The sequence below is a fragment of the Mastomys coucha genome, unplaced genomic scaffold (assembly GCF_008632895.1).
Source record: "Mastomys coucha isolate ucsf_1 unplaced genomic scaffold, UCSF_Mcou_1 pScaffold23, whole genome shotgun sequence".
Taxonomy (NCBI): Eukaryota; Metazoa; Chordata; class Mammalia; order Rodentia; family Muridae; genus Mastomys; species Mastomys coucha.
In genome coordinates, this window is record NW_022196906.1 from 93,221,528 (window position 1) to 93,244,080 (window position 22,553).

General features: G+C 45.9%; 1 protein-coding gene across 3 annotated transcripts in view; it reads left to right on the plus strand.

The window, feature by feature from the left end:
- Dzip1l (DAZ interacting zinc finger protein 1 like) overlaps nucleotides 1-22,553 on the plus strand; it is a 43,980-nt gene that overhangs the window by 2,848 nt on the left and 18,579 nt on the right. For all 3 annotated transcript variants that reach the window (XM_031344746.1, XM_031344748.1, XM_031344747.1), the window contains exons 2-9: nucleotides 334-439; nucleotides 5,246-5,821; nucleotides 7,543-7,627; nucleotides 9,777-9,895; nucleotides 10,554-10,715; nucleotides 15,301-15,429; nucleotides 18,675-18,737; nucleotides 20,233-20,373. In XM_031344746.1, the coding sequence (XP_031200606.1) occupies nucleotides 5,321-5,821; nucleotides 7,543-7,627; nucleotides 9,777-9,895; nucleotides 10,554-10,715; nucleotides 15,301-15,429; nucleotides 18,675-18,737; nucleotides 20,233-20,373 (1,200 nt within the window). In that variant the 5' untranslated portion in view covers nucleotides 334-439; nucleotides 5,246-5,320. The remainder of the gene's footprint in view (nucleotides 1-333; nucleotides 440-5,245; nucleotides 5,822-7,542; nucleotides 7,628-9,776; nucleotides 9,896-10,553; nucleotides 10,716-15,300; nucleotides 15,430-18,674; nucleotides 18,738-20,232; nucleotides 20,374-22,553) is intronic.

Sequence of the window (22,553 nt, forward strand, 5' to 3'; positions counted from 1 at the left end):
TTTTAAAACACCTAGGGTGGAATTGCTGCAGGGGGAAATGAATGGCTTGCTCTCTAGCACTAAGCTCCATTTGAATCACTAACTCATCAGAGTAAAGTAGGATTAGGGAGTTTCCCTGGACCCCGTCAAAACCTGTAGAGGCAGGTAACAGAGCTTCGGCTTTCCTAATGATGGTGAATCATCTCTGCCTTGTCTTTCTAGTCCCAGATGTGGGAAAACAGTCTGCTGATAACTCAGTCTGGAGAGGGCTTGCGTTCCTGCCCCTGGGGTGCGTGGTTTCTTGGTAACCAGCAACGTGTCCATGTGGCTTTGTCTTCTGCCTCTCCCTACCAGGAAGCCAGCTTTGTAGCTGAGATACATTGAGGATTTATGGTCTCCAGCCCTGTCATGATTTGCCGTGAACCCTGGCAGCCCTTCCATTCTGCTCGAGAAATCTCAGGTACCGTATTTCCACAATGAAACAATCCGTTGTATCATTTCTATGCCACCTCTGCCATGGTTGGGAGGGCGGTCGGTGTGACTTGGATTTGTGGAGTCGGACAGAAATAGCACCTTTAAAGTCTGGTGCTGTGCCTGGCGTGTAGGCGCTTGATAAATGATAGCTGCTTTCATCAGATCATCATCTGTAGGAATTCCCACCCTCCTAGTCTACCCTTTGAAGCCAGAAGCCCCAGACTTCTAGGAACCAGACCTAAGCCAAGACTTAGGAATCATTTGCTAACTTGGACCAGAGTGCTCCGTGCTCTGGGGTCCCAGGAAATTTGGATTCTGGTGACAGTCAAGATGAACAGAGCTTTGAAGCACGTGTCCATCTTGAGCAGGAAGAGAAGGAGCACCAGGGGGCCATCTAAATGGAGGGGCAGCAGAAACAGTGGCTGACAGCCCAAGACAGAGACGTTGGATTGCTTGGGTTTGAATCCAGCTTCTAGACCTTGGGCAAACATCTTTTTTTTTTCCCCCCTCTGTGACTCAGAACATGATGGCAGATCTTTAGGAATTGTTCTTTTTAAATACATTTTTGTTTTATGTATGTATGTGCACCATATTTCTACCTAAGGCCTTCAGAGACCAGAAGAGGGTTTCAGATTCCCTGGAGCTGGAGTTCTAGACAATTATGAGCTGTCATGTGGGTGCTGGGTCTCAAACCCAGGTCCTCTGTAAGAATAGCCAGTCCTCTTAACTGCTGAGCCATCCCTCTAGCCCTTAGGAATTGTTTGGAGAAACACTCTCCCATTGCCGTAATCCATAGCACTCTACTGCAGAGGGTGTTTTCTTTCTACTGCTCTTTGCCTTGATGTTTGTTGGTGTGTGTGTGTGTGTGTGTGTGTGATGCAGAGGAGGGAGGTATGGGGTATGGCATGCTGTGGAGGTCAGAGGAAAACTTCATGGGTCAGTTCTCTCCTCCCACTGTTTGGAGATCCCAGGGATCCAGTTTAGGTCATCAGAATTATGTGCTATATACTTTCCCTGATGAATGGTCTTGAAGGCTCTCCACCTTGGTTATTTGAAATAGGGTCTCTTGCTGAACCCAGAGCTCACTAATTGGCTGGATTAGCTGGCCATTGCACTCCAGGGGTCTGCCTGTGTTTGTCCCCTACCCAGGGCTGGAGTTACATGCAGGTGTCACTCTGCTTGGCTTGTATGTGGGTTCTAAGGAATGCAAATGCAGGCCTTTATGCATCTGGGAGCAGGCACCTTACCAACTGTACTGCCTTCTAGCCCTGGTTCTGGGTTCTAACCCATTCTCGGTGATGTGACTGCTGCTGGCCAAGGAAGTGGAGGACTCTGAGAATCAAGGCTTTACTGAGTCCTAGACAGAAAGGCAAGAGAATCAGTTTGTCATCAAGCATGTGCTGTGGTTTCTGTCCTACTTGCCATTTCATGTATTTAATGCTATTTTCTAGGCTCTGTTGGAAGTTGGGTTTGAAATATAAGGAGTTGTGGACTCAGAGTTGGGTCCGAAAGTCTCAAGAGGCAGAAAGGACCTGAGCAGAGAAATTTGGGGGTAGCCAAGGCTCAGTCAAGAGCAGGCCCAGAGTAGCTGAAGCAGTGGGTGTATGAGCTCCTCCTCAGGAGATTACAGGCGTGAGAAATGGTCTGTAGGTGAACAGTGGATGAATGTCAGGGGGTACTTGGGCCCCTGTCTTAAAGGAAAGGAGGGAGAATAGTCATTGCTGAACGGGAAGGCTGGCAAGAGAGGCCAGAGGTAGGGGGAGATGGAACAAGCTGGTGATAGAGAGCTGTGGCCTTATCATTAGAGGGAGAACTGTTGGCACACACTGGAGGCCAAAGCTTAAATAGTTAAAGAGCGAAGTTCTCAGGCTCATGAGGGAAGGAAGTGGGTGTCCTGTTACCCTTGTACGCAGCATGCCTGGTTACCTGCTGTTGTCAGAGGCATGGCTTGTTGTGAGCAACTGTCTCTGAGGCTCTGGGGGTGAGACTGCAACCTGGAGCTGAGCATGGTGAGTGCTCATGGTGAGTTGGTCAGCCAACTCCTGTTTCATTGGCTACCTGACACATTGAACGGGGTAGAAATGTACTCGTCTTCTGGTGACCACGCAGCATACTTATGCTAGCTGGTGTGGTTTTGGGAGTAGTGTCTGAGAAAGGAAAGAGAGGCATAGAAATTGAAAAGCTAGGCTCGGGGCAGCCTGTGGCCATTCTGAGGAGTATCCAAAGAGGTCTGCAGTCTGTCCTGGGGCAGAAGGAGCCACACTGAACCCCAAAGCGGGGAGCAGGGATGTGGGTAATACATCACACGGTACCCACAATACCAACAGCTGGGCTAAGTCCAAACAGGCATACAGTAAAAAGGGAGACCGTGTGAATGGATGAATTAGAGGCTTAAGGGAAAAAGAGACGAGCCTCCGGTCAAAGCAGGTCTTCCAAGAGGAGAGCCTTACCACAGCTGAATAGTTTGTCTACAGACTTCCGGGGGCAGGTGCACGCTTAGCTGCAGTCCCTAGTAGGGGACGACCCTACTCCCCTTCCAGATTCCAGTTTGGTTTGTGGAATTGGGATAATGACACTGTATCTATTTGTAAATCCATACTTAGAGATTGCATGCAGCATGCCAGTGTTACCTCTGAGCTCCTCCCCTGCCCCGACTCCTTCTCGTAGTCCCTGGGAAGCATGTAGAATTGGCCTGGCCATTGCCACTGTCTTTTCTAGAGGGAGGCAGTTCGGAAGGGACAGGGCCTTTGCTTTCCTCCTCCTCCTCTGTCCACCTAGACACACTGTTTCTTCAAAGTATTTTTCTTTCGTGAGTTTTGGGACCCTTGTATGTTGTTACTTTTCTCGTAACAAATAGCTCACAAGAGTAATTTAAGGAAGTGAGGGTCTCTTTTGGCTGATGATTGAAAGAAATATAGTCCATCATGCTGGTGGGGGACATGGCGGTAGGGGTGTGAGGTAGCTAACCACTGCTTCCATGGTCAGGATGCAAGAAAATGCTGCCCTACTCAGTCTGGGACTCCAGGCCTTGGCATGGGCTCACATCCGGGTGTGGCTTCCCTCCTGGTCTAATCCTCTCTGGAAACGCCCTCATAGATAAGATGAGAGGCGTGTCTCCTAGGTGACTCCAGTCCCAGTCAAGTTGACAAGGAAGATAAACTAAGACATTTTTCCTCTCTGCCTTTGGATTGAATTTAAGTGATGGGATCACACAGGCTGGGAAGAACTTGATAAATGGGAAGTGTGCACCTTTTCTTACCTTAGACTCTCAGTCTGCAAGGGCAAAAACTATTCTTGGAGGGATGCTGCTTACTGGCTTGCTCCTATGGCTTGCCCAGTTTGTTTTCTTTTTTCTTTTCTTTTTGTTTTTTTGTTTTGTTTTTTCGAGACAGGGTTTCTCTGTGTAGCCCTGGCTGTCCTGGTACTCACTCTGTAGACCAGGCTGGCCTCAAACTCAGAAATCTGCCTGCCTCTACCTCCCAAGTGCTGGGATTAAAGGCGTGTGCCACCACCACCCGGCCCAGTTTGTTTTCTTATACAGTCCAGGACCACGTCTCCTGAAGTCTTACTGCCCATAGTAGGTGGGGCCCTTCCACATCAATCATCAGTTAAGAAAATGCTTGCCTCCAGACTGATCTTATGGAGGCATTTTCTTAATTGTGTTTCCGTACTTTCAGATGATTCTAGCTTGTGGCAATGTGACCAAAAGCTATCAAGCATATCCACCAAGAGTACAGGAAATAGAATCTGGGTCTTTTGGCAAAAACAACAACAACAACAGCAACAACAGCAACAGTAAATCAAAGCTCTTTTCTCTTGCCCAGTGGTTCCCAACCTTCCTAATGCTGCAACCCCTTAGTACAGTTCCTCATGCTGTGGTGACCCCCCAAAATAAAATTATTTCATTACTACTTCATAACTATAATTTTGCTATAGTTATAAATTGTAATATAAATGTCTGATATTCAGGATATCTGATATGTGACCCTTAAAGGTGTCATGACCAACAGGTTGGTTACTAACCTGTTAATGAGCTAGGAATGAAGCTCCCCATAGAGCATTTGAGTAGCATGCATAAGGCCCTGTGTGTAATCCACAATGCAGGGGGAAAAAACCCAACAGATAAACATACAGGACCATCATAGACTGAGCACAATTTGTGCAGAGACATAGCGGCTTTCTTAAGCTCCCTCTTGGCTGGGCAGGACATTGTTTCAGTTATAATCCACCAGATCACATGATCACACTTTGCTGCGGGGGATGCTGGGAAATGTAGTCCACGCATATTCTACTAGACTAGGGTATACCAGAAGGCACAGTTGTGGTCATTGGTGGCTCTGCCATTTCTAGAGAGTTGTTGGACTTTATCCCAGGTAACTATAGCGTTGCTGAAAAACCCTATCATACATTTGACAAAATTCTTTGCCAGACGCTACCACAATTGCTCGGTAGGGGCTTCCGGAGGACCCACCACATGTAGGCGCTAGACTGTGGGTCCCTTCCTCATCACAGTTCTTCCAAGTTGGACTCCTTCCTGCTCCCCCAAAGACACGGGAGTTTTAAGAGGAAGAGATTTGTCCAAGGCAGAGGATTTAGATACGTTCCTGTGCAATGGGAGGCTCACCTTTCCTTCCCACGCTGTAGCCATGTTGGCATAGCGCATCCTACTGCGTGACTCTCTATAGACACCTCAGGCTGCCTTCTTTTTTCAGCTGAGCGGATTTTGCTGAGTGGGTTTATGGAAGGTACAACCATTTGAACTTTATCTAACTTGGACTTTTCCATTTTCCAGGTCCTCTTTCAGCTCCTTGGCCAGTGGCCCTGGTGGTATTCTACCCCTGTGGTCAGCCCAGAGCCTCTCCTGCCCATGCAGTACTCAGCAGCCACTGCCGACGGCCTTAGTGGCCCGCTGTCTGGAGCCTACACACTTCCCGCCTTTAAGTTCCAGCCTCGCCGTGAGAGCATAGACTGGAGACGCATCAGTGCTGTGGACGTGGACCGTGTGGCCCGGGAGCTGGACGTGGCCACTCTGCAGGAGAACATTGCTGGTGTCACCTTCTGTAACCTGGACCGAGAGGTGTGCAACCACTGTAGGCAGCCTGTGGACCCAGTGCTGCTCAAGGTGCTGCGCCTGGCACAGCTCATCATCGAGTACCTGCTGCACTGCCAGGACTGCCTGAGTGCTAGCGTGGCGCAGCTGGAAGCACGACTGCAGGCCAGCCTGGGCCAGCAGCAGCGTGGTCAGCAGGAGCTGGGTCGCCAGGCGGATGAGCTCAAGGGTGTTCGGGAGGAGAGCCGGCGTAGGCGGAAGATGATCAGTACCCTGCAGCAGCTACTTCTGCAGACAGGTGCCCACAGCTACCACACGGTGAGGACTCTGCTGAGGGGACCCTGGACTGTCCATCTTAGGCACCAGGCTGGCTGAGTGGTACTGCCTTGGACCAGGATAATACTGGAGGCCATTCTCATCAGTTAGGAGCAGATTTTAAAAATGATATTCTGAGACTCTGAGGATTCTTAATTGGGTTCTATGCAACATAAGCATAGAATGGGTGTGTGAGAGGAGTGTATAGGGTGTGTGTACAAGTACTCCTGTGTATGGGGAGGATGTGTATGTAGTGTATGAAGGTGTGACTAGATGACGTTTGTCTTCTGCACATGTGGGTGTGTTAAATGTGTATATTCAAATGCTTGAAGGGTCTACGATATCAGTGTCTAGCATATGTCTTGTATAAGCATGTGTTCTTGTACTGATTTACTGCAATGGACCCAGCTAAGAAGTGTAATAGAAAGGTATATTTATGGTGTGTGTTTTTGAGGGGGTGAAGGATGCGAATGTCTATTTGTGTATATAAAGACAGTATGTAATGATATATATGTGAATGGATGAAGGATATGTAGTATATGTGCCTAAGGATGTATGTATGTTTGTACATGTATAAGGATGGAGAGTTTATAGGTATGCAGAGTGCGCAGTGTAAAGGCATGTGTGTGTAGTATAGTATAAAGGCATGTGTGTGTGTGGGTGTGTGTATGTGTGTGTAGGCATGTGGATGATGACTAAGTGTATGATGAGGTATACAGAGGCAGACTCACTTTAGAAAAACTGCTTCATAGTTCAGACATAATTCATGACTCCACTGCACCAGAAAAGGAGGCTGAGACATCTCACTTGGCCAGGCTCTAGAACGTAGTTACAGTTCATATTAATTTAGCTTTTCCGGGGATTCCTAGTTTGGGGGCAAAGCTGTTAGTATGGGATGGAACAGTAAAATGACTTGCACAATATCCCCTGCTCCACCTAACTTATAGTTCTCTCCCAACTCGAGGTTTCCTGTTAAGTCTGTCAGTGCAGGCGCCATCTATTGCGACTGTACTGCAGTCGATGGCAAAGTTCATGTCGAAGTTCATAGAGCCCTGGCTATAAGCAACCCAGGACTAGTATGGAATGCCAGTTACCAGTGAGCTAGTTCTTTATCTCTTGCTTTACCAGCCTTATTATGTGTCTCCTGGCCTAAGACGGTTGCCTGATTCCATCCTTCAGGCCCACTAACTCTGAGCTACATCCCTTGCTAGCTTATTTATTTTTCTAGACAGGATCTCATGATGTAGCCCTGGCTGGCTGGCTGAAACTGTTATGTATATCAGACTGGCCTTAAACTCACAGAGATCTGCCTGTCTCTGCCTCCTAAGTACTCCAATTAAGGGTATGTGCCCCACTAGGACTTTTTAAAAAAGTGTCACCTTCTAGAAATGTACCATTTCTGCTTATAGATACTGACTAGAATTTAGTGACATGGTTATATTCCATTGTCATAGGGGCTGGGACATATGGTGGTTATTTTCATTGGCCTCATATTCTAAAAATCAGGATTCCTGTTTTCTTTCCCTTCCCACTCCCACTGTTCTTTCTTTCTTTATGTGGTGCTGGGAATTGAACCTAGGGTCTCACACACTCCCAACCCTTCAAATCTTTATAATTTCTGAGGTAGCCCGTGCACCCTGTAGAGGCAGAGTTTCACTACAGGATATTTCCATGCTGTCTAGGGGATCTAATCCGGCACTTCCAATTGCTTTTCTTCTGTGTAGTGCCACTTGTGTGACAAGACCTTCATGAATGCCACCTTTCTCCGGGGCCACATCCAGCGCAGGCATGCAGGCATGGCAGAAGTGGGTGAGTCCAGGCTTCAGCTGGGAACTTCTGGGCGAGGATTTGGTGAGTGGGGCCCATGCACACGAACCTGCTCTTAGAGCCTCTGAGAGATCCCACATGGCGCCCTGTGCTGTCTTGTCTTTGTAGGGGACAAGAGGCAGTAGACAGGTAGGTTTAGTTGTAGCTTTGTTCCCTTCCGTGGACAGTGGTCAGCCCTTTGCCTCTGACTTCTTGCACCCTTCACTGTGTGTGGAGCAGGCAATGACTCAGAAGGGCCCTGAGCCTCCCTGCCTCATCTGCAGCAGTCCCAGGCTGGCTGTCTAAATGGGGCAAATGAGCAGTCAGACCAGTTCGTTGGCTGTTCTGTGTACTGGAGCTTATCACAACTTAATCACTTTATTTAATTTTACCATTTCAGATTCCAAAAGGAGTAACAGGCTTTGTGCTGCCCTTATATAAAGTTATATGTACTTTCTGAGTTCAACAGAAGTCTCTATATAATGAAGTGACCACATAATGTACATATAAAATTTTCATTAAGGGAAACATTGTTATTTCCTATCATTGTAATCCTCTTAATTTTTTTTTTTTATACTAGAGAATGTAGCTCGGTAATATAGGACTTGCTTGTATGCAACGTAGTTCTAGTTCTAGGTTTAGTCCTTAGACAGACAGACAGACAGACAGACACACATACACACACACACACACACATACAGAGAGAGAGAGAGAGAGAGAGAGAGAGAGAGAGAGAGAGAGAGAAAGAAAGAGAGCGAGAGAGAGAGCTTAAAGCAGAGTCATTTGCCTGTGTACTTATATATCTCTTCATAGCTCTATATTGGGAATTATTAAGGAAAACAGTCTATGTCTTAAATATTGGTTCCTCTTCTTATAAAAATATATCTTTGATATGGAAACTTAACTATATAATGATTTATAGCAAAAGGAAAGATAAATTATCACAGCAGTTATTATTTTGATGTTTTTCTGCATTTATTGTAAGCATATAAAAACTCTTTTTGTTGTTGTTGTTGTTGTTTTTTTCAAGCCCTGGTTTCTCTGTGTAGCTCTGGCTGTCCTGGAACTCACTGTGTAGACCAGGCTGGCCTCAAAATCTGCCTGCCTCGGCCTCCCAAGTGTTGGGACTAAACGTGTGTGCCACTATTGCCCGGCTGAAAACTCTTTTGAATACCACAATTTCTAGTGTTTGTTGTTTTTTTTGAGTATACCACAATTTCTGGTGTTTGTTTGTTTGTTTGTTTGTTTGTTTTTTGAGTTAGCCTTGAACTTGCTTAGTATAGCCGAGGCTAGTCTTGAACTCCTGGCTCTCTGCCTTCATTCTTGGGTACTGGGATTGTACTTGTATGCTACTATGCCTGGCTTATGCAGTAATGGGGGTCAAAAGCAGGGCTTTGTGCATACCAGGCACTGCCAGTCCTAAACCATCTTTGAAAACACGATTTTCAATGACTGAACAGAATTTCGTGATGTAAAACCATCAGTTTCTTTCACATTGTGGTACAGAATATCTGGGTAAATTTCATGACTATGTAGCACAAGATGGATTAACATTCTCTTATGTAAATCTTTGTGTGTGTCTTTTAATAGTGTTTTAATAGGAGAGGGAAATGTATTCTTTTTCTATTCTATGATTTATTTTTATTTTATTTTATTTTATTAAAGGTTTATTTATTTATCTCATGTGAGTACACTATCGCTGTCTTCAGACACACCAGAAGAGGGCATCAGATTCCATTACAAATGGTTGTGAGCCACCATGTGGTTGCAGGGAATTGAACTCGGGACCTCTGGAAGAGCAGTCAGTGCTCTTAACCACTAAGCCATCTCTCCAGCCCACAATTTATTTTTATTTATGAGTATGTTTCTGTGTATATTTGCCGTGTGTGTGTGTGTGTGTGTGTGCGCACACAAGAGTGTGTGAGGCCACAAGAGGGTGTCAGATCCCCTGTAACTGTAGTTATAGGCAGTTGTGAGCCACACAACATGGATGTTGGGGGCTGAACTCAAGAGTCTCTGGAAGAGCGACAGGCGATCTTAATCAATCACCGAGCCATCTCCCCAGCACTGTGGAAATGTGTTCTTAGGGCGATTTTTGCTGCCTTAGTGCTAAAGACTCTTACCCTTTCACCCATCCTCGTGTGGACCCCAGGAAAGCAGAAGCAGGAGCAGCCTCTGGGGGAGGTGCTGGAGGAGCTTCGGGCCAAACTCAAGTGGACCCAAGGGGAGCTGGAAGCCCAGAGGGAGGCTGAGCGGCAGCGGCAGGTCCAGGTAAGTGTGCAGGGACATGGCTGGAGAGGCTCAGGGTGTTGTGCCCAGCCATGCACTAGACTTCCACAGGAACCAACTTCCTACCGGTTCCCCTGAGCGAGAAGTCAGAGAGAGCAGGCCACCTTCTCCAATGTGGAACATGATTACATTTTGTCTGGAAGAGACGGGCAGACTATTTTGCCAGAGCTGTGTGGCCAAAAGTGCAACAGAGGGTCCTGGTCAGTCTTGGGCACGGTGATGCTGAAGGCGTCTGAACTTGAACATAATGTGTTGGACCACACTGTTACTTGGCTCTCTGAGGACAAAGACTGGGTCTGGTTTTGAAAGCTCCAGAATTCTAGGCTAGAGGGTGTGTGCTGTAAATATAAAATATAAATAAATGTACAGAATAAAAATGCTAGCCTTCTTCACCTCTCCATGTAGCCACTCTTACTGACTTAGCAGGCATTTGTTGGGGATTGAAAAGAGTCTACAGTGTAGATGAGTCGTGCCCAGCGGTGGACCACTCCGGGTCCAGATGGCACGGGCTGAGGGTGGCGTGTTCTTTGGATTGCCATAGTGTTACACATGTGTAGGAGGCCTTAGCTGGTACTCAGCAAACGTTTGCTAGAATGTGGATGGGATGATGATACTGCTTTTTATTTTTATTTTTTGGTAGGAATTAGAGATGACTCGTCAGAGGGAAATAGAAGCTAAAAAAAAGTTCGATGAATGGAAAGAAAAAGAACGAAGCAAGCTTTATGGAGAAATAGACAAGCTGAAACAGCTGTTTTGGGACGAATTCAAAACTGTTGCCAACCAGAACTCTACGTTAGAAGAGGTACCCCCCCACACACAAAAAGCTTTTCAAAATTAGTGTGTTCCAAATCTATTTGTTGTTTTTTTTTTAAATTTGAGTTCCTGTTTTTTTAAATTAATTAATTAATTTTTAAGACAGGGTTTCTCTGTGTAGCCCTGGCTGTCCTGGAACTCACTCTCTAGACCAGGCTGGCCTCGAACTCAGAGATCTGCCTGCCTCTGCTTCCCAAGTGCTGAGTTTATTTATTATCATTATATCTAAGTACACTGTAGCTGTCTTTAGACATACCAGAAGAGGGCGTCAGATCTCATTATGGTGGTTGTCAGCCACCATGTGGTTGCTGGGATTTGAACTCAGGACCTTCAGAAGAGCAGTCAGTGCTCTTAACCGCTGAGCCATCTCTCCAGCCCACCTATTTGTTCTTAAAAGTTAATTTTGTGTGTGCACACGAATGCATGTGTGTGTTTTCGTATGTGTATGTGTTTATGCATATGCATGTGTAAATGGACTTGTCCAAGCACATGTATGTAGAGACCAGAGTTGGACATTAGATGTATTCCATCTTTTTGTATTTTAGTTATATATTAGACTTATTTTTATTTGAATGGTTGTATGTGTGTGTGTGTGTGTGTGTATGTATGTGTATTCATGCTTATGTGTGGGTGTCTGTGGTTGTGTGTATGTGTGTGTGTGTGTGCGTGTGTGTGTGTGTGTATTCATGCTTATGTGTGGGTGTCTGTGGTTGTGTGTGTATGTGTGTGTGTGTGTATGTATGTGTATTCATGCATATGTGTGGGTGTCTGTGGTTGTGTGTATGTGTGTGTGTGTGTGTGTGTGCATGTATGTGTATTCATGCATATGTGTGGGTGTCTGTGTGTGTGTGTGTGTGTGCATGTATGTGTATTCATGCTTATGTGTGGGTGTCTGTGACAGAGGCCATCTGATTCTCTGGAACTGGAGTTGTCTGCTATTGTGATCTGTCTCCTATGGGTGCTGGGAACTGAACTTGGGTCCTCTAATAGCAGTAAGTGTTTTTTTTTTTTTACCAGCTGAGCCCTCTTTTCAGACCTCCCACCTTAGGTTGTTTGTTTGTTTATTTGTTTGTTGGTAGGTTGACTGGTTTTTGGAGATAAAATCTCTCTCTATAGCCCTGGCTGTCCTGGAACTCAGAATGTAGACCAGGCTAGATCAAGAGATCCACCTGCCTCTGCCTCCAGAGTGCTGGGATTAAACACATGTACCACCACACTAGAATCCCCCACCTTAGTTTTTGAGACATGGACTCTTACTGAGTAGGGAGTACCTTGTTTTGACTTGAGTGGCTGGCCAGTCAGCCCTTCGGACTGGCTTGTCTCCAGCTCCAATCCCTGGCTTTACAGATGTGCCTAGCTTTTAAATAGGTGTTTTGAACTCAGGTTATTTTTTTTTTTATTTTTTATGTTTTTGAGACCAGATCTCACTATGTAGCTCTCACTATCTTGGAACTCACTATAAACCAGGCTTGCATTTGCCTGCCAGGTGATGGGTTAAAAGATGTATTGCTATGCCTGGCTGATTCAGATTCTTACATTTGTACAACAAGCATTTTGCCCACCAAGGCCTTCCTTCTTCTACCCTCAGAATTCATTACTTAGTCCTCACTGGTCTTTCTTGTGTTGTCATCGGGACTGACACAGTATAAGGTTGGACAGCAGAGGCCCGTGCCCAGGGAAACACACACTGCTCCGGCACACACTTGCCGTGTGATCTTGGGTGACTTAATTTACATCCCTGAGCCTTAGTTTCTTTTGTGTACGATAGATTATAACAACTTTAAATTAGCACATATGTAGTACATAACACTATCTGCCATTTCATTAGAACTCTTTAGAAGAGTAACCTTATTTTTACAAAGTGTTCTCATCATTGGTAAGAAATGTGGTAGGACATAAATGGACACATTTTTCTCTCGATTTATATCTGGTGAATTCTAGCTCTATAGCAGATACTTAGGTGAGGTCTATGTTAGCTGTGTATAATAGGTAACATTTACTGGACGTACTTACTGTTCTCTGCCTCTGTGCAGCACATTTTTTTTTTTTTAAGATGGTCTCTGTCACCTGGCTGGCCTGGAACTTGTTATGTAAAGCAGGCTGGCCTCAAACTCACACCAATCGTCTTGCCTTTGCGTTGTGAATGCTTGGATTACAGTATGCACCATTATGCCCAGCCACAAAATCTTACCACATCAAACTTTCTATGCAGCCCACTTTGCCTGGCTAAGTTCCATTTAGATGTGTATGTGCGTATGTGTGCATGCGTACACATGCACTTCGTTTTAAGAATGTATGTTACATTCCTTTTTACAGGTGAAGTCAAGACCATGTAATTTGTACAAGTTCACACAGCTAGTAAGGGGTGGCAGTGGCGTTTGAACGTAGCTTTTAAAGTCTCAAGGGCCCGTTTTCTGTTGGCTGCATATTATCAGTGCTAATACAGAGAGACCTTGTTACGGTTACTGCTGAGTCAGATCTTTTCATATATGCACAGAGGGAAACCCGTTTTAAAATGTATTTACTTCCCATTGGTCCTCCTCACTTCAAGAGAATCTCATTTTGAAAGTGAATTGTCAACAGTTTTTCTCAACACCATCCTATGTTTTGCCTAAAGATAGATACACATAGGCAAGTGTTCCTAGGGGGATTGTCATAGGGCAAGCCTGGGACCTGGGATGGAAACACAGGGAAAGTGTGGTAGGATGGAAATGAGAACTTGTTCTCTCTGTGTGTGTGTGTCTGTCTGCCTGTCTGCCTGTCTGTCTCTCTATCTCTGCCTTTCTCTGTATGTCTCTGTCTCTCTTTCTGTATATCTCTGCCTCTGTCTCTCTCTGTTTGTCTGTCTGTCTCTCTATCTCTTTCTCTGTATGTCTCTGTCTCTGTCTCTCTCTGTATGTCTCTGTCTCTCTTTCTGTATATCTTTGCCTTTGTCTCTCTCTGTCTCTGTCTGTCTGTCTCTTTCTCTCCCCCTCTCTCTGTTTTCTCTGTAATTTTCAAGTCCTCCATCACAGTGCTCCCTGATGGGTTAGGGACGCTTTGTGGAAGGCAAACTGACACTCCATGGTGTGGCCTTCTGCTCTCACCAGCAGCTTATAGCCACTGTTCCTGATTTTAAATGTCCCCGACTCTGTACTTCGCAACATGTTGCTTGTTAAGTAGGCATCTGTAAGTACTGTTGATTTGAAGCAGATGCCATTGCTTAGAAACTACTTCATCAGGCCACTGCATTGCTTTGGGTTAGAAAATCTTGAGTTTCAGAAAATGAGGGCACGCTCCTTTACCAGTCCCGTTCTGACTCAGATCCCATTCTTCTCATACCGAAATAGCCTAGGACTGTATTTATTTATTGTTTGTTTGCTTGTAAGATTACTCATGTTGCATTTCTATGTCTCCTGACTCCTTTCAACGTTTTACTATTTTATGTTATTAAAGTATAGGGAGCAAAATTGAATACAAGACTCTTTGTATCATTCAATAACTATTTTGTCAACTCATTCTTTTTTAACTTCTCTGGGGGGAAAAAGGTAAGATTCTACTTAGAATGACTGGAAAGTACTGTGAGATAGTCCTCAAAACCAGAGGCAACACTCTGATGTGAGGAGAGCCACTGAGCCATCAGTACATTTTGAAAGTATTTCTCCTTACAGTTTTCCTGGTACAGAGGTCTGAGCACTTACTTTGGCTATGACTGACTGCAGAGAGAATGGAGTAGAATGCGGGATACATGGAGTAGATTTGCTAACAGTAAAAATAGGCCACGGGGGTGTGTAGCGCAAAGATCCAGATGGGTGATGCGCTATAGCACTGATAGAGGAGACACATCAGAAACCCCCAGTTATCCAAGCTTCCCTAAAGCATTTGCCAGCAAAGATGCTCTAGCTGGGACATGATTAACATCCGGTCCTGGGATTGCTTAAGCAGTGTCTGAGAAAAGTTATCAAGAAGAACTCCAAGTTAAACTCAGGCTCAAAGGTTCCTGAAGCTGCACTAAGATTTATCAGTTGCGTGTCGGGTTTTGTTAGTATGACATGGGTAGGTAGGAAGGGATTCTATCTTTGATCCAGCCTTCTTCTCTGGTCACAGTGCTTGCTCAAGGATCAGTAGCTATCAGTGGCATGGCTCTGAATACTGCACAAAAACAGCTGTTTCTGGTGTGTGTGTGTGTGTGTGTGTGTGTGTGTGTGTGTGTGTATAAGTGTAAGAGGCAGGAATCTTCAGGGTGTGGCTTGAAGGAGTCAGAGGTTCTCACATGGGCCCTAAGTGGTTCTTTTCAGTTTATTCCAGACCTGGGAAGAAACTGGCCAGCACTTGGGCAAGTTTAGGGTTTGGGGACATCAGCATTTCACTGGGATCGAAATAACACTCAAGTTTGTGTTTTCCGTGGGTACTTACTTTTACTGTACAGGGGCTACTGATTTGTGTGGATGTTTGCGGGCACACAGTGGTGGTGAGGGCAAACTGGGGAGGCTCTTGATTTCGGTTTCACTCTTCTGGTTCTGTATTGGGGTGAGGTACAAAGCCAACGTCACCTCTAGGACTACATGTAATAAAACAATTCTTGGCTTTTTCAGAAGCTGAAGGCACTGCAGTCCTACAGTATGACTGAGTCCCACCTTGGGTCTCTGCGGGATGAAGAGTCAGAGGAGAGACTCAAGCATGCCCAGGAGCTCCAGGCCCTACGAGAAAAGATGCAAGTCCAGGTGAGTTGATGGTTCCCTCCATGCCCTTCTGTCCAGAGCAAGCCAGGAATCTAGTTGTCCTCACTGAAGCTTCTGTTTAACCTTGCGGATTTGGCAGATCTGAGAGACATCAAAGCTCTGTATTTTCAGGCTTTGTTCAGTATAAAAGCAGAGAATAAGGTTTTCAGACTGGTGATGGGGTTAATCCTAATACTTACCTGATATGTACAAATATATGTAAACATAAGTTTTTTTTTTAAAACAGTTTTGTCTCCAACTTTCATTCTAACACAGTTGAAAAAGAATTTAGAAAGAGAAGACAGTCCTGAGCTATTTATGACAGATCTGTGGTGTGGTAGTAGATGCTTAGCTATCAGCTCGGAGCTAAGAAACCACTTGCCAAGCCGGACAGTGGTGGCGCAAACTTTTAATCCGAACACTTTGAGGCAGCGGCAGGCAGATTTCTGAGTTCGAGGCCAGTCTGGTCCACAGAGTGAGTTCCAGGATAGCTAGGGCTATATAAAGAAACCCTGTCTTGAAAAAAAAAAAAAGAAAGAAAGAAAGAGAGAAAGAAAGAAAGAAAGAAAGAGACCACTTGCCAGTTTCTGTGGTGTGCAGGCCCCTTCCGGGCCATCACTATGAAGTCAGTGGACAGAGCTGGGGAGTTTTGTACCCTGTCTACTCTGGTCACCACTGGGACAAGCTTACTTAAGGCCAGGCAGAGGAGGTGGATGTCACTTATAAGGCCGTAGCAGGGACAGTCAGCAACTGCAGCCCAAGGCTGATCGAGCATCCATGTCTGCTCTTCAAGGTGGGTGAGAAAGAGCCGAAGCCTGTCAGCAGAAGGGTGCTGAGGCTGGCTTCCTGGTGTCTCGTTGGCTTTTTATTGCCCTGTTAAAACACCAACACCAAGAACATCTTGGGGAGGAAAGGGGTTATCTGGCCTAGACTTCCATGCTACAGTGCATCATCAACAGAAGCAAAGGCAGGAACCTGAAAGCAGGAACCATGGTAGAGGCCGTGGAGGGAAACTGCTTACCAGTTTGTTTTCCTCAAGGCTTGCTCTAGGACCACGGCAGGGATGATACCGCCCACAGTGTTGGCTCCTTCCACATCCATTATCAGTTAAGAAAATGCCCCATGGGCTTGCCTACAGGCCAGTCTCCTGGGGGCATCTTCTTATTGAGGAGCCCTCTTCTCAGATGACTCTAGCTTGTGTTAAGTATGCAGACAAACAGCCAACCCGCAAAATTAATCCACAGAGATGGTTCGTGGAGTTGATGTCATAAAAAGTCATTGTCTTGGGGAGAGGACTTGGCCAATAAAGTGCTTGCAATACAAGCTTGAGGTCCTTAGTTTAGATCCCCATGGCCCACGTAAAAACCAGGAACGCACAAGTCTAGAAACTTTGAGCGAGGGGGCGGGGTGGTGGGGGACAGAGACAGGCTCCCAGGCTCATGGCTCACTGCTCAGTTAGTCTAGTTAATTGGTGAGTGAGAGACCTTGTCTCAGAAATAAGGTGGAGAGTGACACCTGGCCTCCACACACATGCAAGCATGTACAAATACACATACACACATACGTGTTCATGTGTGCACACACAGACAGCATGTTTCTTTTCCTATAAACTTGAACTCTGTTCATATCCTTTCCTCTCTTTTTTTTGTTTCCTCCTCTCCTTTTTTTTTCTTTTAACTTTTTGAGACGTTCTCATGTAGCCTAGGCTGGCCTCTACTTGCTGCGTGTCTGAGAGGGTCTCTAACCTTGAACTCCTGACCTACCTTGCTGCTTCTGGCTTTCAAATGCTCGATTTACAGCCATAAGCCACTGTATTGGGCTTTTTTTTTTTTGCTTCTAACATTTTTTAGATATTTTTTTAAAGATTTTATTTATTTATTTATTTTATATATATGAGTACACTGTTGCTGTCTACAGAGACACCAGAAGAGGACATTGGATCCCATTACAGATGGTTGTGAGCCACCATGTGGTTGCTGGGAATTAAACTCAGGACCTCTGGAAGAGCAGGCATTGCTCTTAACTGCCGAGCCATCTCTCCAGCTCCACATGTGGAAATTAAGCCTTTTGTTGTTATAGTTATTTGTGGCTGATTTTTCTCCACTCTTCTACTGGCCTTTCAACTTCGCTTTATTGCTGTCTGGTTGTAAAAAAGTAGTTTCTGTGGTAAAAGTTATTAAGCAGTCAGACTTTTTAAGAGAGTCATGTGTTTATATGTGTTTGTATGTGTCTCTGCGTATGTGTTTATATATGTTTGTATGTGTCTCTGCGTATGTGTTTATATGTGTTTGTATGTGTCTCTGCGTATGTGTTTATATGTGTTTGTATGTGTCTCTGTGTATGTGTTTATATGTGTTTGTATGTGTCTCTGCGTATGTGTTTATATATGTTTGTATGTGTCTCTGCGTATGTGTTTATATGTGTTTGTATGTGTCTCTGCATCTGTGAATGCATGGCGGAGAGTGTCTGGAGAAGCTAGAAGAGGTGTTGGATCTTCTGGACTTGGAGTTACACGCGAGTTGAAAGACTAACCCTAACCCTGACCCTGACCCCTAAACCTAACCCTAACCCTAACCCTGACCCTAACCTTAACCCCCTAACCTCCTAACCCCTAACCCTAACCCTAACCCTGATACAGGTGCTAGAAACTGAACTCAGGTCCTCTGCGTGGGCAGCAAGCTCTCTTAACTGCTAGACGTCTCTCAGTCTCTCTTTTTTCTTTTCTTTCATTGGATATTTTCTTTGTTTACATTTCAGATGTTATCCCCTCTCCTGGTTTCCCTTCCGGAAACCCCCTATCCCATCCGCCCTCCTCCTGCTTCTATGAGGGTGCTCCCCCACCCACCCACCCACCCACTCCCATCTCTGTGTCTTCATGATTGTTGTCCCCACTCTGAGATTTAAAAAGAAAACATTCCTATGTTTCTCTGAGAAATTATTATTATCTTTACTGTCTTGACTTTTATGTGTAATTATCTGACCTATCTATAGTTGGTTTTGATTTAAAACAAGTATTTGCCTTTTTTTTTGGTCAGTTAGCCATTTGTTCAAACACCAGTCAATAATCCATGCCCCCATTCTCTCTACCGCTGTTTCCACTTCTCCCCCTTATGGTTCAGGTCCTTTATTCGGTTCCATTAGGCTTCCTGTCTGACCAGGAGCCAGTACTTTTTATTTTTCATAGTTTTATAGTTTATATTTATTACTACCTAGAGGGCTCCATTTGACAAGCTTCTATTCTTTTTCAGAAAACAGAGTGGAAGAGAAAAATGAAGGCCCTGCATGAAGAGCGGGCAGCTGAGAGGAGACAGGTAGCTCTTGCTTGGCAGTAAGAGTTTGGTTTCCCATGACCTTTCCCTATTCAGCATCACCCCCCCACCCACCCCATTCCCACCCCCAACCCCATCCCATTTTCTACCTAGAATTGGCTATCAGGCCGTGTCCTGAATCCCATGCATCCTGCACTAAGTGGTACCTGCTTTCAGGCCCTCACGCTGTAAGCCTGTTCAGATGAGTTATCAGTCCTATTATGTGTGAGTTCTTTGTAAATCTCCACAACCAGGGAGAACCAGGTAGAGCAGACCTAGTGACATTTCAGAGGGAGTCTAGTGCAGGGCTCACAGACTGAGGCTCGAGCACAGAGCAGCCGACCTCAGGACAAGAACATGCGCCTGTGTAGCTGCCCACGGGAAGGAGGCAAGTTAGGGAGGTCGTTGGTTAACTTCCTCAGCTTCTGCTGGGCCGTGGCTCAGAAGATGTCATGATGCATGGCAGACAGAGCTTGTCCCATGGGATACTTGGTCCCATGGCACACTTGCTCCCATTGGATTGTAGGGCTGCCCAGTCCCCGTGTGATGGTTTAATTTATATTCCCTGGAGTATCTTTATGCAAGTATTAATAAATGGCCACATTTTGCCTCTGCTCTTTACACCAGAGTTGGCAACACATTTTCTTTACTTTTTTTTTTTTTTTTCGAGACAGGGTTTCTCTGTGTAGCCCTGGCTGTCCTGGAATTCACTCTGTAGACCAGGCTGGCCTCAAATTCAGAAATCCGCCTGCCTCTGCCTTCCAAGTGCTCGGATCAAAGGTGTGCGCCACCACCGCCTGGCTCTTCACTTGTTTTTACCTGAAGATGAATTTGATGATTTTGAGTGGTCGTTTTTACCTGAATGTCCTCAGTGGGTGACTACACCTGACAGAACCTTTGTCCACGATCCTGGGAGCCTGCATTCCATTTTCTCTTCCCATTTCTTCTCTAGCACAGCTCAAAAATGTATCCAAACTAGAAGGCAGCTAGAATTGTTAGAAAGTCACCTGTGACCGGGCAGTGGTGGCATGTGCCTTTAATCCCAGCACTTGGGAGGCAGAGGCAGGTGAATTTCTGGGTTCGAGGCCAGCCTGGTCTACAGAGTGAGTTCCAGGACAGCCAGGGCTATACAGAGAAATCCTGTCTTGAAAAACTGAAAAAAGAAAGTCACCTGTGGGGCTGGAGAGATGGTTCAGGGGTTAAGAGCACTGGCCATTTCTCCTGAGGTCCTGAGTTCAATTCCCAGCAACCACTCAGTGAGTGGCTCATAACCATCTGTACTGGAATCTGATGCCATCTTCTGGCATGCAGGCAGAATACTCTCTATATAATAAACAATTTAAAAACAAAACCAAAAAGCCACCTGCGCAGTTTAAAGATCCAGGCTTGCCTTAGGAGAGGCCCACCACGAGCATTTGGCTGTAGGGACTGCCCTTCTCCCTTGGGCCCCTGGGTCCCTAATAGACATCTCACTGACCAACCTTCTCTTGCCTGCCAGCTGCAGCAGGAGAATGAGAGGCTCCATGTCACCCTGTCTCAGGACCAGAAGAAAGCAGCTGCCCAGTCCCAGCGCCATATCAACGCCCTCCGTGCCCAGCTTCAAGAACAAGCCAGGCTTATCGAGTGCCAGGAGGAGACGGTAGGTCCATCCTTCCCCAACTCTGCCAGGCCTCTTCTCTGTGAGGATGGCTTTGGCTCCTTCAGGGCTCATGCAGTAGGTGTCATTAAGCTCCTGAAGAGGGGCATGAAATTAAAGTGGTAGCCACCTCCCTCTAGGCTGGAGCAGCATGCTCTCCAAGTGGGCTGTGGCAAACAGACCATTCTACCACCAGAGACCACACAAGACAGACGCCTGGCCCCAGGCTGGCAGTTTACGTGTGACCTCATTTAAATCTCAAACTGCCCTACAAGATAGGTACTGCTGGAGAGATGGCTCAGCGGTTAAGAGCACTGACTGCTCTTCCAGAGGTCATGAGTTCAAATCCCAGCAACCACATGGTGGTTCACAACCATCCAAAATAAGAAACAAATAAAATCCTATGGGCCGGGGCACGCAGGGCGAGCAAGAAGTAGGTGGGGGGAATAAAGTTGGAAAAGAAAAATGATAGGTACTGCTTTCTCTTCACCTTTGTTTAGTGCATTGGTTTCCCAACCTTCCTAATGCTCTGACCCTTTTTAATACAGTTCCTCATGTTGTGGTGACTCTCCCAACCATGAAATTTACCTTGTTGCTATTTCATAACTGTCATCTTGCTACTGTTATGAATTGTAATGCAAATATCTGATAGGTAAGATATGGAATATGTGACCCTCCCAATGGAGGTCGTGACCCGCAGATTGAGAACCATTGATTTAATGGCTGATGAAACAGGCTTGTTTAAGTCTGCACAGGGATTTCTATAAGTGATGTTGACCCTGGACTCTTGCGAGGCTGGTGGGACACAGAGCTGTGCTCCTTATAGTGTGTTCACAGATGCAACTTATTAACCAGCCCCCTCTGAGGAGGTTTTCTAAGAAGCCAGTGAGAAAGAAGCTGCTGGCTGGCTGAGCAGCTCCTAAAGCTGGATGCCATGGCCCTTCACCAGTTCTTGGTAATTTAGCCAACCAGCCGCACTCCGCTCCCCTTTGGAAGACCAGGATTGTGGGTGAGCTGGCCCTACACCCTCTGAGCCCCACCTGTGGCCTCAGGTTCCTGTTCTCCACATTACCCTGGAGTTCCTGTCATAGTCTCGCTCCTTTCTCCTGTCCTCATGCCCCTTGTGAATTATACTTTTCTGCTCTCTAGCCACATTCTGTCCTTCACTGTATCCACCTGCCATGTGACAGAACTTTTCCTGGGAGACACAACATCTACTCACCTCAGATGGGGAACCATGACAGACCAAAGTACAGATACCACCAAAGTCCAACTTGGTGAACCAGTGAGGTTTACTGGGGTTGCTTATGACAGTATGCATGTGATAGCTGTATCACCAAAGCCTGCCCGAGCATGGGTGACAGCTCACAAAAGCTGGGAACCTGGAACACACTGCACAGCCTGCAGGCAGCTCTTAGAGAGTGTCCTCTCCAAGAGACTCAGTTGGTCTCGGCTTCTTCCAGGCAGCTTACCTGGGTTTTACTTCTTGTAGGCAGCTCGTTTGGCCTCAGAGCCTTCTTGAAGTATAGCTTATCAGAATCTTCTTGGTAGCTTAGCTTCCTGAGAGTGGCACTCTCAGTTTTTATTCCTTATTCTGTCAGGGAGGGGCTTAGTGAATCTAGTCAGTTTCAGGGATTTCCTGAAGCTGTTTCAATCGGTTACCTTCCTGCTTAAGGAGTTCACTGCAAGATGGAATGTTTCCATACGGGAGGAAACTTTTATGCAACACTGCCCTTGTCCCTTGCTCCCTGCAAGCACTGGCCTCTTTCCTGCTGTAAGCCACCTCTAGTTCACTCTGGAGGTGTGTCTTCAGAACTTGGAAGTGGAAGTTGCTGGCTCATGATGACAGAATAAATAAATAGTAGCGGTTTATGTTGATCATAGACCCAAAGAGGCAACCCTTGCTGGCAGTGGTTAGCAGTGGCAGTGGGTGCCACTGAGAGCCCAGATTCTGATTTCACCTTTCATTTAGCTATTGTAGTTACAGGATAGCATCGCAGCCCCAACCATTATGATCGTATTTGATGGAAGAAGTTGATGAATGAAAAGGCCTCGTCCCCAAACATTTCAAAAATCATTATTTATTTCAGGTGTGTGTGAGCACGTGCACACTACAGCACACATAGAGAGCTCATAGGGCAAGTCTGTAGAGTTCATTTTTCCTTCTACCTTTATGTGGATTC